Source organism: Hibiscus syriacus, unplaced genomic scaffold (genome assembly GCF_006381635.1).
Source record: "Hibiscus syriacus cultivar Baekdansim isolate YM2019G1 unplaced genomic scaffold, ASM638163v2 tig00110318_pilon, whole genome shotgun sequence".
NCBI lineage: Eukaryota > Viridiplantae > Streptophyta > Magnoliopsida > Malvales > Malvaceae > Hibiscus > Hibiscus syriacus.
In genome coordinates this window covers 879,714-893,735 of record NW_024062677.1, presented here as the reverse complement: position 1 = coordinate 893,735, position 14,022 = coordinate 879,714, and the positions used below count along the sequence as shown (strand labels likewise).

Genomic DNA, 14,022 nt, shown 5'->3' with positions numbered 1-14,022 from the left:
TTGACCCCGTCGCCAGCCACCGTCTTCGGTGGCCGGAAAATTTTTTTTACACTAAAACGTAGATCGGACCGTCCTAATGACGGTTCCGGTGTTCTTTTCTTTTAAACAGCTCTCGATCGGAGCAAATCTAAGAAAGTACCTTCGATTTTCGAAGGTTTTTGGTGACGTTTGAAGAGGTCCGGCAGTCGTGGATTCCTCGGTAAGCTTCTCTCCTTTCTTTTCTTTTGTTTTTGGTTGCTGTGTTGTGGGTTTGCTCTGGTTTGTTGGGGGTTTTTTTTTGTTCTCCGTTCTTCCTCTCTTTTTTTTTTTTTGGCAGGGGGTTCGGTGGCTTTTATAGCCACCACCGGTGATGGCTTCGGACCGGTCTAAAAGGGGTTCTTCGGTGAGTCACCGGACTTCCAGTGGTGACTCACTGTTTGAGGGAGACGTGTGCGGCTGGAGTGGCTCTTCTGGAAGCCTTTGACGAGACGTGGCAGCGGTGGAGATGATGGGAACAGCTGCGGCGGCCGCGTGGCCCTAGGGTATCATACCCTAGGGTTTGCATCTGGATGAGCGTGGGTCGTTGGATCTCTCAGATCCAACGGCTGAGATGATGAGGCGGCGGCTAGAGCTAGGGTTTAGAAACCCTAGATGAAACCACAAATGTTTAGGGTTGGGTTTGGACTGGTTCTGGTTGGGCCTGAGATTTGGGCTTGTAACTATTATTTTTTTAATAATAATAATAATATATATATTATAATAATAATAATTATAATAATAATAATTATAATAATAATAATAATAAATAAAAATGGGTAAAAAATTAGTATCTTCAATTTTAAAATTTTTGAATTATTAAAAAAATATCTTATTCAAACTCCGGTACCCCATAAATCATATTCTTCTTACCCTGGCCCATCTTTATGGACCAACTCCATTTCATAAAGACGTAAAGAATGATTAGCTAAAACCATGTGAAAGCTAACATGCATGACTATTTAGTAACATGTCTGTGCACGTGAAGGGATGGGAAATAAATATTTATGGATTGATTTTCTTATTTTTATTCTTCTCCATAAACTACATGCAAATATTTAAAAAAAAAAATTGGAATGGAAAAAATAAAAGTTATTGACAAAAGATATATTAGAAAATACAAAAAAAAAATTACTTGGTTTGATCATGCTTTATTTTTAAAATTAAAATTTTAGTACATGCTTTCAGTAAATGTATTATCATAAATTTGAAAATTTTAGTTAATACTAATTACTAAATGATTAAATCAAATCCAAGTAGTTAGATCAAATGATAAGCATGGGAAAAAAGTGAGACTAACATATATATGGATATCCATGCCGAGTGCCTCATTGTTTGACCACGTAAAAGATTTTTAATGAGAAAAGACGTACTGCCTCATTTTCTATTAATCTCTCGTGATTTTGTCATTCTATACTAATAAAATGAACCTCCACTATTTAATATTGAATCCGGTTTCCTTAATTTTATCTAAAACGCCTATGATTGTTGACTAACATGTATTCATTATCACCCCTTTTTTTATTTTAAACATGTATAACATTTAATGTTTGTGATTTGAAAATGTAGGAATTGCAATCATTAATAAAACTGTATTTTGACTCTATAAGATGATAAAATTTTGATTGAATTCTTTTAAATGCAATATTATTTTTAATTTTTATTAAAAATAGATTTCAGTTTCTTTTTAGAAATAACATCCGATTTCACTCTTGAAAATTTATTATGATATTAAAATAAATAAATTATAAATATCAATGAATTATTTAACAAAGAGAAGATGAAGAAATTTGACAGGCAAACATAGTGGCAATGCGACACGTGGGTGGAATAGTTGTTGAGATTTGTACGATTGACTCGCCTTTCTTTCGGATTTCAAAATGTAATACCAACGAATATCATTGTTTTTAGGGTAAATTACGTATTTAATATCTAAACTATTAATTTTGATTCGTTTTAGTATCTACACTTTTAAATTTTTTTAAAGCTATAATTAAAGTTTAGTTTTTGTTTCATTTTAATATCCCGTTGTTAAATTTTTCAAAAAAATAAAAGTCTAGGTACTAAAACATGTTTAGTACCTAAATCATATTTAAGTTTTGATTTTTTTTTTGAAATTTAGGTATTAAAATGGATCAAAATTGATAGTTTAGGTATTAAATGCGTTAAGTTTTTAATGACGTGGAATTAAAATAAAACAAAACGTAAACTTTAGATATGATTATGAAATAAATTAAAAGTCTATGTACTAAAATGGATAAAAACTGATAATCTAGATGCTAAATGCATAATTTATCATTGTTCTTATCATGAAAGGAAGAGTTTTATTGGGTTTAAAATCTAAGGGGCTGTTTGTTTGCCTCTTAATGGAACCATTCAGCGCTAAATGCTGAACCGTTCAACATTCAACGCGTTTATTTCGCACCTTTGAATGATTCAGTGCTGAATGATTCAACACATAAGTACATTCTGAATGATTCAGAGCCATTATCAAACAGCATGTCACATTCAGAGCTAATTCATACAGAGCCTCTAAATTATTCGGCATTTGAATCATTCAGCGTTTAATCATTCTGAAGTATACAAACAACCCCTAAGTGCAATGTTTTGTAAAGAGATCTAACATTTTTTTCCCAATTGGTTAGTGTATTGTTGGTAATATGAATATTTATTTTGTTTACATTTTAAGAATTACATATTAAAACTTATTAAGTGATTTTAATGGTTAAAAAATAATATTTTTCTTATAAATTTTGGCTTTGAGTAGTTGGATTTGTATGGATGTGTGTTGTCAATTATTAATTTTTTTAAACAAATATTATCTTATAATATCGACTATTAAAAATTATATATATATATTTTCAATGCTAAAAATAAATTTCAAACGTGAACATTGAGATTTATTCATTTTTAGAAAAATCCAAACATTACGTGTGATTAGAATCATCTCAAAAGAACTATACTTTACTTCCCAAGGAATTATACTCGGATTTTGTTTGGATATGGTTCGAGTGCTGAACAGTTTGCTTTTATTATATTAAAAAATGACTTTTACAATGTTGAGTGAAATAAAATCAACCTTCATTTCTAACAGTGGTGGCGTCTGCTTATGGTCAACAAACTACTTTGTAAAATTCAAATCAATACATTTAACGGTGATTGATTGAGTTATAATTTTTGTATGCAATATAATGCGAATTGACTTGTTTACTCTTAGAAAATGAAAAGGGTAAGTGTTCGCATTTTTCCAGAGTTAGATATGGATAGTATATGAAATCAAAGATATGAACATTAAATAACTAAATAGGAAGGGAGATTTCAGCATAAAACAAATTCAGGGGAATTAAAATTAACAGATTCGGATGTTGCTTTTTAATGAAATTAAAGGATTCTTTTCAAGAATGCATCATCGTGGTCTCCAAGGAACCCAAACGTCTTTCACATTGGCACCTGCCAATTGCCATTACATTGTTTTTTTTTTTTAATACACGAGGTGGAAAATTGCAGTATATAATCAAAACATCCGTAGGTAGTAAGGACGAACATATAATTTTATGTTAGGATGCAAACTTATAAAATCTTAAAAGGAACCAAAGAAAAAACAGATTTTTAATAAAAAAATCTAAAATATATGATAATTTTAAATTTTTAGGTGAATGATTGCCCCAACCCGTCCTCCCCCATCCATCCCTACTAGCTAAGGACTATGGAAAAATCCTCATGAGTCGAAACCATCAGGTGGATCTTAGAAAATTCAAAGGCCAAATAAAATAATCCATGTAAGTTTAGCTAAATCATCCGTCACTTTATTATTTTCGTGATACGTATAAATTTCAAATCTAAAACAAATATTAGACGTAAAGAGTTTTTTTTTTTTTTTTTTTAATTTAAATTTTACATTTTCTAAACATTGAACTCCTGTATTATTTTTCATTTGAAAATATTAATTTTTATACATTGGAATTGTAAAATAATCTTTTTAACTTTTTATTTAATTGAATCTTTAATCTTTAAAAAGTACATATAAACCTTGTTCACACCCACGGGCCCCAGATCAAGCAAAGAACTATACTTTAACCAATGCCCCAAACGAACAGAGGAGAAAATAAAGGTAAGAAAATGGTTATCTTAACAAAAAGAAAAGCATTGAAGCTTCGGTTCCTCTTCACTTTTCCTAATTTTATACCTTCTTTTAATTCCTCCATCCACCAAAATAGTCTTTAAATAAATTCGCACACTACCCAAAATAGTCATATTTGTAGAACTCAAAATGAGTAGTCATATTTACTAATTTATTTAGTTGATACATAGATGTTTCACTTCCATCTAAAACAAACATGATTACCGATGATTTCATCAAAATTATAAGTTTCTCGGATGATATTTTGATCATTGAAACTGTTTATATATTCTTGCGAGGTTGTTTATATACAGATTTACATGACTTTCTTACTTTTACTTTGATGTAATCACAGTTGATATATTTTTCTATTAAAAGTATGTATCTATGTGTATATATGGATATGATTAGGCCATCAATATTTTTTTATAAAACTAAGAATTGGGATAACACAGCTGATTATAAAACTTTTGACACGATGCTGAGATGTTCATATCGGAATTTGCATAACGGCAGCTTCCTGCCTTCATATTTACTATGTGTTCATATCACACTACTCTATGCAAATCAACCTTTGCATAGTGTATCCTATATCTAATATTAGGTGAAAAAGTACAATAATAAATAAAAATTCCATTAACACATGGAAAATGCTTACATTTTAGACTAGGTTGAATCAACAGGACAAAGTTCTATAGATCCATAATGAAGCAATTCCTCTATCATCTGCTCTACATCATCATCTTCCAGTGGGATGAACTGTTCTTCACTCCCAACCTGACTTTCCTCGTTTCCTTCCCATTGGTTCTCCGGTTGCCGCCAGTAATTGGTTTCTCCGATATTGCTTCTGGTAATGCCGTAACCAGGAGCAGCTGAAGGTTGACATTGTGTTGCATAAGAGTCTTTGGCTGCATTGTTTTCAGCCAGTTGCAGTGCTGCCACGTGACATTTATGTAACTTAGCTGCCAAGGTATCTGAGAGAAGCGTCGATGAAGTAGATCGAGTGTCATTCGGATTGTATGGGAAATTGGTTCGTGCTTTTGTCCCGCACATAAGCCATGCCGCCTCATCGTACGCTCTTGCCGCATCCTCTGCCGTTTCAAATGTGCCTAGCCAGATTCTAGTCTTCCTGCAAAAAACAAGAAACGATTTTCCCATTAAAAGAAAGAAAGTGAAAGATAATAAACTATTAAAGAAAGAAAAATAGTTTCGAGGAAATTACAAGATGGGGTGTCGAATTTCAGAGACCCAAGAACCCCAATGTCTTTGACGAGCGCCACGGTATCGCTGTTGAGGTCTTCCCATGGCGGTTTTTTTAATGAGAAACGCAAGTGTTTGTGATATGTCTGACAGAGAACAAAAGCAAAATGAAAATGAGCGGAGAATGATTGGGAGGGAAGTTCTGAAGTGGGAGAGTCGAGGCCTTCAAGGGGGCTTATATACAAGCTTCGTTTGCGGCATTCTGAACTTAGTGAATACTGATCAATGATCAACATAAGAATAACAGGACCCACAATGGATAGTTTCTCTCTTTCTTTTTTCCTTTGCTTTTGTTTTTATCCTTTTTTAACATGAGGAACTCTTTTCTTTTCCTGTTTTTCTCCTGTAAGGTGCTTTATATATATATATATATATATATATATATATATATATATATATATATATATATATATATATATATACATATATATATGGGCATAATCTAATTACATAATGTAAAACTTTTTAGTTTTATATCTTTTTAGGATCGTTGGATGAGGGGAAATCATTGGCTGAGATTAGAGTTGGGTATATGGGCTAAGGCCCGCGGGCAACCCGTTTAACCCGTGGCCCGTGCGGGCTTCGGGCCTCAAAAAATAAAGTTCGTTTAAATTACGGGCTTATTAGCCCGAACCGTTAATCCCGTGGGTTTAATGGGTATACCCGCGGGTAGTCCGCTTAATTTAATTTTTTTAATTTATTTTATGTTTTACGAAAGACAATTCACATTTTTTAGTTCTGTTGTGCATGATTAAGTTTTTTTTTTTGCATGGTGAGCCTTGAAGCCGAGAATTCTCTATTTCATGAGTATGCCAATATATCTAAGAAAGAGTCAACTAGCAATAATGATCATATTCAAAATAGAATGCGTCAAATGTCTACTTCAAGTAGCATGCCTAAAGGAAAGTCGCTAGCACTTGTGGATGCAAGTCTATATTTTGTCTCTTTTTACTTTTATTTACTTATTTCAGAATTTCAATTATTTGTTGGTTGTTTATTTTAATCTAACTTCTAATTTTGTGTAAATGATGTAGGAGTTCCTACAATTTGAGAATGATTTTTTGTCACAAGAAGGAACTTTTTAATTGGATACTTATTTAAATGAACAAAGGCTTTCTTTAACTTAACATCCAAGTCTTGATCTTTTGCATTATTGGAAGGAGAATCAACTTAGATTTCCGGATCTTGCATTGATGGCATGTGATATTTTGAGCATTCAAATTACAACTGTTGCATCAGAATCGGCATTTAGTATTGGCTCTCGTGTTCTCAACAAATACCGAAGTTGTCTCCTTCTGGAAAATGTCCAATATTTGATATGTACCAAAAATTGGTTGTTCAGATTTGAGGTTGAAGATAAATATTACAATTCTTAATGTTTAGTAAAATTATTTCTTTATAAATTTACTTTTGATTTCAAAATTTAAACTATCTAATAAATTATGATATTTCTTATATTGTAGATGAAGTGGACAAGTCTCCGGTGATTGAAAAAATGGAAGATTCAACTACATCTAAGGATTTAAAAAACATTGAATATTATTGATGTTGATTTTATTTAGACTTATTGAGACTTATTAGTGTTATGATGTTATTTATTTTAGACTTAATGATGTTATGGTGTTATTTATTTTAGACTTATTGAGATTTAATGGTGTTATTGTGTTATTTATTTTAGACTTATTGATACTTAATGGTGTTATGTTGTTATTTATTTTGGATTTATTGAGACTTAATGGTGTTATTGTGTTATTTATTTACTTGTTTATCTTGAGACTTATTGAAACTTTTGTTGCTACATTCCTTTTCAAGTTGTTAGATCATCTTTAAAGGTGTAGCAAGTTAGAACGTTATTTTTTATTGTATTTGAAGCATTTAACTTTATGTCATTTAAAGACATCATTTAAATCTTTTTAAAATTGATTATACATAAAGTAGAATTTAAGTTTTAAAATTCATTTAAGAGCTAAATTAAAGGATGAAGATGAACTTTTTAATTCTTCAGTTATGAAACAACATTTAATACGTGAAGTCGACATTTTTCTTTTAAACTAGAAAGTCTAAATATATTCTTATTATCTTCATAATTTAGAATATCAAAATTTAATTTATTCTATAATTGCATCAAAATAAAATAAGGGTAAGGCGCTCTTGTGTTCCATGTATTAGTTAGTGGACAAAGGTAACATGGCTCACACCACATTTACAAGTACATGGGGAACCTGCCCATATGCCATAGAATAAGGTAAGGACAAAGAAGCCCATGTTTCATGTATTTTTGAAGCCCCATTCTTTCATTATCATAATATAATATATTTGCGTCTTTTATGGGCACGGAACTATTTTAGCCGCTATATTTGACCACATGTAGTTTTTGCTGTGGAAGCAAAGCAGCAATCCATGTACCAAAAGATTTACAAGTCGACTTCAATGGCAACCCTTTTGTTCTTTCCATTCATTCAATATATTCCTTGAAAGCTAGGACAAATTATGTATCTCCATATGCAAGGCTTTGGGTGATTCTCGTTAGCAAAGAACCCCAAGCAAATCCGGAGACCAATTTTCCTCAGGCTTCGAGCTGAGGTAATTGTACCTTAATTCTTACAACTGGTGTCTTTGGAACTTCCAAATGTTGGGAAAATTTTCCCAAACTATGCCCTATGATTCTTTTTTAATTTTTTTCCCAGGCTTGACTCGCATCTAGACTGATCCGATGACCTAATTCACAATTTTTATATTTTATAATGTTCTGGGGGTACATTTACAATATGTGAAAGGCGATGACAATAACCATTCGATAAACCACTTTGCAGATCCCAAACCCAAAATAACCAACAAATCAGAGTGACAAATTTTCTAATGATTACACTGATAATTCAATTCAATCCCCAGTTGCAGAAATGGGATAAAGAATGGTTGGGTTAAATCCCGTTCGTAACTTTGCAACACCATGGCTCTAAAATGAAACGTTAAACATAAAATTCGAGACAAAATTATCAAAGGGGGGAAAAGCCAATGGCCCATCAAGAAACCAGAACCAGACAAAAAGTGCCAAATCGTTTTCCTCTAGGGTTCAGTCATTTCCTAATCAAAACTAACCTCTTCACTTTCTACCACTAGTTCGAACTCTTGGCTTGCCTTTAACTTCAGATTCCTGTATCTCAAGACACATTACCGATTAGATTCATGAGTCAAAAATGTTTCTTACGAATAATGGCTTTTTGAATAAAAGCTTAATGAATACAATAAATAATCCAGTGTGAATTATTTGTGTTGATGTACCTGTGGCAAGTGCAGGAAAATGTAGGTTTTGGCTGTCGATGGATTGTGATTTTCAGGACCCTTACTCCAGTCATAACAAACCTATAGCAAATACAGGGTGAGAATTACTGTACCAATTCAAAGAGAAAATCAGAGCATTATTCCAAAGTAAATACTGAATATGCATATATTGATCCATCATTTTTGAAAGTACTGCATGGTATAGGTTGACTGCACCTTGACATTGCCTGAAAATCAAGCAAAAGACAGTATTCATAACCAAACCAGAATACAGCAAAGATAATCTTGCTTCCGGAGCTAGAATTTTCAAGTTCAGACCCATATCAATTTAATATAAAAAATTACAAACGGTTTCTTGTTTCATCTGTTAAAATTAATCTTGTAAAGATAAAAGCATTGAGAAGTTTCTTGAACTTTCAATGCCAAAAAGCAGATGCTGTCGGTGCCAGTGTTAGTGGCATGCTGGTAGTGAGTGTCACTGCTAGCAATACCGAATTCAAGGCTTTCACAATCAGTGCCGCTTTCTAACAGAAACCAATCAGACTGTTGAGGAACTCAGGTTTACTGTTTTCTTTTATATTGGTTCTTGAAAAATAGCAATTTAAGTAAACCTTAATTTGCACTTGTAGTAGAGAAGGCTAATGGCCAAAAACCATGCAACACGTCATCTCATAAATGATATTATTGCTTTCTGAATGGACAAAGGATTCTAAGAATACCTTTAGTCTCTGTTTACTATCCTTGTCCCAGAAATTTAAAGCACCATCAGAACCTGCAGTGGCAAAAGTGTGATGTACCTGAAACAATGAACAGCGACAACAAATCATGAGCCAAAAAAGAGTTACCTCCATAAAATGATTTTAAGAACTATGGCTCTTCTTGGTATGAAGAATGGAAATGTGCAAAGATAGAAAAACCTAATGGTTAAGCTTTAAGGTAAGAAAGTGACTTAATCTTATAACAATTTTTCCATCCTTCGTTCCAAGCAAAGCTTAATATCCACCCAGCATGGATACCATGAAACAAATAACGAACGCAACATGGAGATAAATAGGTGAAAAAATCTTACAGGATGGAAGTGTAACGAGTTAACAGAATATATCTCACTGCCATCCCTGTGGCACTTGAATGTAAAGATTTTACTCTGTTGTCCATCATCAAGGTGGTGTACACCGACCCTTCCCTCAATTGAACCAACCTGTAAAGAAAAACAATGAAGTTAATACTTCCAATGAAACTAATTCCATTACAATTTTTTTTGTTTGAGAAACTAATCTATTACGGTTGCACTAGAGGAAAAAGAGTTTATAAATGATGTATTCCAACGTTGTTACTCCGTTTAGCCAAAATGTGGGGGGAAATGAATACAAGTGTCACATTGTTGGAAACTTAAAGATGAAAGGAAGAAAAATAAGAATACCAAAAATCCTTGCTGGTCAGGGAAGGCAGCAACACATCTTGTCTGATACTTGAGGGGTGAGGTGACTCTCTTGAATTCATTCTGCTAGCATTTCAGCAATGTTATTCGACATGAAGATGCAAGAGAAAAGAAAACAAGTAACAATAATAACTTCTCAACTTATCAATCAGCAATTCCATTAGCGACATTTATGTCAAACCAATCATATAGTACAAAACAACATTAGCATAGATCACTTACACTAAGATTTTATAGATGACAAATAAAAAGGAAGATGCTAGGTGCACCTTTAACTCAATTATTCCTAACTCCTAGAATGCTTCAACACTTTATAAATAACAATATTCCATACCACCAAAAAGGACGAATCAATCACACAAGAGAGAGAGAGAGAGAGAGAGAGGAGGGGTTGGAGGAGCATTAGTTCTATAAAAGTTGAACGCAGGAGATTTGAAAATAGAAAGACCCTTTGAATTATAGAAAGCACTACCTGAGGATTCTGCAAGTTAAAAACAATTAGATTTCTATCCGCAGTACCAACAACCATCAATGGATATTTCACCGTGAGTGCATAGCAGCTATCAGGAAGTTGTTGAGTATGTACTGGGTTTGCCTGCCTTGTATCCCAGTATCTAAATATAAAGGTAAAAACCCACAAGTTGATTAGAAACCAAAGTGATATTAAAGAAGCAAATTACTGAAAATTGAAGGACGAAGTAAAAGGAATACGGAAAAACTCATTAGTCAATGACCAAGTGATAACACAAGAAACATGTGAATGTGTGAATGTAAATAATAGACCAAAATATGTTCTCCATAAAATTTCAGCTTTAACGTTAAAAATGAAGCTTCAGAATGTACAAGTTTGAATGCGGAGGGATCCCTTCCTAAAGTTACAGATTATTTCTATAGTGTTCCATAGGATGTCCAAACACTACTGTTCAAGTCGGTTTACTCCTTTTCTTTACTCACTCCTATCCGAAACCTCCAACATGCGACCCAAAAATCAAAGCTAAATTTATCATATCATAATCATGCGCATATGTAGCACACAAGCAAAAACCAGAGTCAAATTTATCACGGTGCAATTATACGCATATCTAGCACACTAGGAACAACCTCCTACACAACTAGACCAAGTGAACAAATAGTGTTATCCAATTGAGCATGGAATTTAAAAATATGCAGGTACTATCACTTAGCAATATGGCAAGAGCGCCCTCACATGAAATGCATTATTCAACATGATGTTAATTACTAGGACCCAATGTCCGAAAACATGACTTCAACTTCTCAATGGTACAAACACAAGGAAAAGTGAGAGTACTACTTTAATGTCTTGTCCAAACTACCGGTAGCTAAGAGGTTCACCTCTGGTATCCAAGCAACCTCTTTAATAGGGGCATCATGCATGGCAACTGTCATTGGTTGACCACCGGATAATAAAGACCACATCTTGACCTGCTTGTCACAGCCTCCAGAAAAGACCGTCGTACCATCATCCTTCCAAGTTGAGCACAAAACCTTTTAAAAGAGCATGGAGAAAAAATAATTAGTTTACTACAACTACAAATTGAAGAGTAGAATAATACATCTCTAAGTGAAATAGACTTTGACTTATTACCGGGTGATCATGAGAAATTGATGCCTTTGGAGTACTAGCAACAGCTGTACCATTCCGGGATATTTCCCAACATCTCACCTGCAAAATTGTTCCGGGAGGGGGTCACATTTCAGCTAACCGAGCAAACTAAAAGGGAAGCAACAAGAAAGAAATTTCAATAATTCAACTCCGTAAAAGAACATAAGAACTTAAAGAATAAGATTGAGATGCCAAGAATCAATAAAAGAAACAGAGCAAAGTGAGCCTACCTGATTCTCCCATGAAGTAGCAATCAAGAAATTGGCCTTGGGGACTAAAACTAAGGCTTGAAACAGAATCACTGGGCAGTTGAGCAACCTACAATTAAAAATTGAATGAAAAAACCCCTTGCATCAAAAGTTCAACCAAGCTCAAATTTCAAATTCTTTTCTCAGTTGTAGTATCTTTTTTTAATCAATGACATTGACCCTTGCCCGTATTTATCTTTCGAAAAATTCCAAAAAGAAAGGAGGAAATAATCAGTCTATCACATTATCACTAGTTCAAGTATCATTTAACCAAAAGCTAAGAATTTTTTTATCGTTTTTCCTCCTTAGCATAAAAAACACAGAAGGGAACAGAAATTTATTAACTCAAGTTTAAAAATAATATATATAGCTCGCAAGTAAAAACAACATTAAAATTTAACTCGAAAAAATTATATTAGCAAATGGAAATTAAACAAAAAATGTGAATCGTGTAAAATATCTTATACAAATTAAAGAGCTAAAACCTCGAATGATTTGTTAGGGTTATGATTGGCAGAGGCGGCACCGAAAGTAGACATTAGGAAACTGCAAAATTAATCGATGAGATACTAAAAACTTGCGATTATAGTCAACTTTCAAATCTCGGAAATGCAAAACAAAACAAAAAAGAAGAAGAAGAAGCTGAGCTCATGTTCTTGAAACAAAATGCCAAGATTCAATGGATCAAAGAAGGGGACAAATGCTCTAAATTCTTCTACTCTGCTCATTAATAATCAAGGATTAAGATTAGAATCCTTCGACGCTATGGCCTCATAAGTGATTGCTTACTATAAGAATTTTATTGGGAGTGTTGACTCTAAAGTCAAAGGTTATGACTATAAATTCTTGAAAGACATTCTTAATTATTCTCTGCCTCCTGAGCAGTCATCTAATCTCACCAAAGATGTCACCTCTGAAGAAATAAAAGAAGCTATCTTTGAACAAGGCAATGTCAAAGCCCCGGGGCCAGATGGATACACTCCTATGTTCTTCAAAAAGACATGGTCCATTGTAGGAGAGGATGTAGTAGGAGCAATCAAATATTTTTCCAACAATCCATAATGCTTCATGCTTTCAATGCTACCACACTTTCCCTTATCCCTAAAGTCCCAAACCCAAGCAAGATCAAAGATTTCATACAAATATCATGTTGTTCAGTCATTTACAAGGCTATAACCAAGATTTTAGTCAAGAGACTGACTCCTCTTATCCCTGGAATGGTTTCTTTAAATCAAACTGCCTTCATCAAAGGAAGAAGCATTGTTGACAACACCCTACTTGCACAAGAACTAGTTAAAGATTATGGAAGAAAAGTCATCTCCCTAAGATGTTCTTTGAAAATCGACCTTCAAAAGGCATTTGACACTCTTCATTGGGGCTTTCTATATGTTGTTCTTAAAGCATTGGAACTTCCTCAAAGATTTATTGACTGGATTGAAGCTTGCTTCACACAAGCTAGATTCTCAATCTCCTTCAATAGGAGTCTAATTGGTTATTTCAAGGGAGCAAGAAGTATAAGACAAGGTGACCCTCTTTCAACCATCCTCTTTGTTCTTTCAATGAATATTCTTTCTTCCATGCTTAATATGGCTGCTGCAAGAGGCCTTTATAGCTACCATCCTAAATGCAAGAAAGTAGGGCTCATTCATTTATCCTTTGCCGATGACTTGTTAATCTTCTGTAAGGATAATGTCGAGTCAGTAATTGGTGTCATTACTATCCTTGAAAGTTTCTATGAGATGTCCGGTCTGAACTTAAATGATGCTAAATGAACTTTCTTCACTGCTGGAATTTCATTCAGTAATGTCGAGTATATTAAACAAACTACTGGGTTCACTTATGGTTACTTACCAATTAGATACCTTGGAATCCCATTGACTACTCGTAAACTTTCTGAGAAAGACTGTGATTCTCTTATTGCAAATATTAAAGCAAGGCTCGCTCTTTGGTCTGGTAAAAATCTGAGTTATGCTGGAAGACTAGAACTTATTCGAGCAGTCCTGTTCAGTATTGTTAATTACTGGTGTAGGCAACT

General features: G+C 33.5%; 1 protein-coding gene and 1 pseudogene across 1 annotated transcript; both read right to left on the bottom strand.

The window, feature by feature from the left end:
* Positions 1-4,751: 4,751 nt before the first annotated feature.
* Positions 4,752-5,558, bottom strand: LOC120117040 (ethylene-responsive transcription factor ERF003-like). The gene is made up of 2 exons (XM_039137377.1): positions 5,358-5,558; positions 4,752-5,264 (listed from the first exon to the last, which is right to left on the bottom strand). Exons 1-2 carry the CDS (start codon positions 5,438-5,440, stop codon positions 4,802-4,804), a joined length of 546 nt encoding a protein of 181 aa, XP_038993308.1. The 5' UTR covers positions 5,441-5,558; the 3' UTR covers positions 4,752-4,801.
* A 3,256-nt stretch (positions 5,559-8,814) lies between these two features.
* Positions 8,815-13,057, bottom strand: LOC120117015 (annotated as a pseudogene).
* Between the last annotated feature and the right edge of the window lie 965 nt (positions 13,058-14,022).

Bases quoted from the DNA above. Each gene is read 5' to 3' on its own strand.
- LOC120117040 (XM_039137377.1), bottom strand. From the start codon at position 5,440: ATGGGAAGACCTCAACAGCGATACCGTGGCGCTCGTCAAAGACATTGG. The intron at 5,265-5,357 runs GTAATTTCCTCG...TGTTTTTTGCAG, and splicing joins GAAATTCGACACCCCATCTT to GAAGACTAGAATCTGGCTAG.